This window comes from Mustela nigripes, chromosome 6 (genome assembly GCF_022355385.1).
Source record: "Mustela nigripes isolate SB6536 chromosome 6, MUSNIG.SB6536, whole genome shotgun sequence".
NCBI lineage: Eukaryota > Metazoa > Chordata > Mammalia > Carnivora > Mustelidae > Mustela > Mustela nigripes.
In genome coordinates this window covers 121,521,678-121,522,310 of record NC_081562.1, presented here as the reverse complement: position 1 = coordinate 121,522,310, position 633 = coordinate 121,521,678, and the positions used below count along the sequence as shown (strand labels likewise).

Here is a 633-nt window from a genome sequence, read left to right as displayed (position 1 = left end):
GCTGGTTCTCTGCCAGGCAGAAATCATTATGAACATATCATCAACCCCGACACCTGTTTAAAAAAAAAAAGCCATCTCCATACATATTAATATCCATTAAAAATTAAATATGTAAACTCAAACCATCTTCTTTGTCCATCTCTTAAGGTCTGATTTATCTTGCCCAATCTGTGCTTTGACACTGTGTTCTCTGTTGCGTCCTTTGGTTGCCTCTGAAGCCACACCAGAATTCAGCCCTTCCTCTGTAACAACTCTGGGCTTTGTATGTCCTCCTGTTATTTGTACATAGCATGAGATAGACCGGATACTCTGTTCCTAGTCTTCGTGCAGGGCGTTTTAAAGATGAGTCAGGAAACCTGTTGTGGATGTTAGCTGAAACAGGATTAGCAATGTTATCTTTGATTCCACTGGATTATCTGAGAGACCATTTTCCCTCATAAACCATTTTACACAAATGTACAGACACATTGAGCCAACATTCTGTTGCTTAAAATATAAGCTGGACTTATCTGGTCTACAGTTAGCATCTAAGTATCAATGTGCTAGGATTTGAGAGGCACCGCATAGTATACACACACACACACCACACACACACACACACACACACACACACACACACACACACACACACAC

General features: G+C 40.8%; 1 protein-coding gene across 1 annotated transcript in view; it reads right to left on the bottom strand.

Moving 5' to 3' along the window:
• Positions 1-633, bottom strand: part of LOC132020410 (patched domain-containing protein 3) — a 54,707-nt gene that overhangs the window by 35,991 nt on the left and 18,083 nt on the right. Inside the window, exon 5 of the mRNA XM_059404556.1 lies at positions 3-53. Within this exon, the coding sequence (XP_059260539.1) occupies positions 3-53 (51 nt within the window). The remainder of the gene's footprint in view (positions 1-2; positions 54-633) is intronic.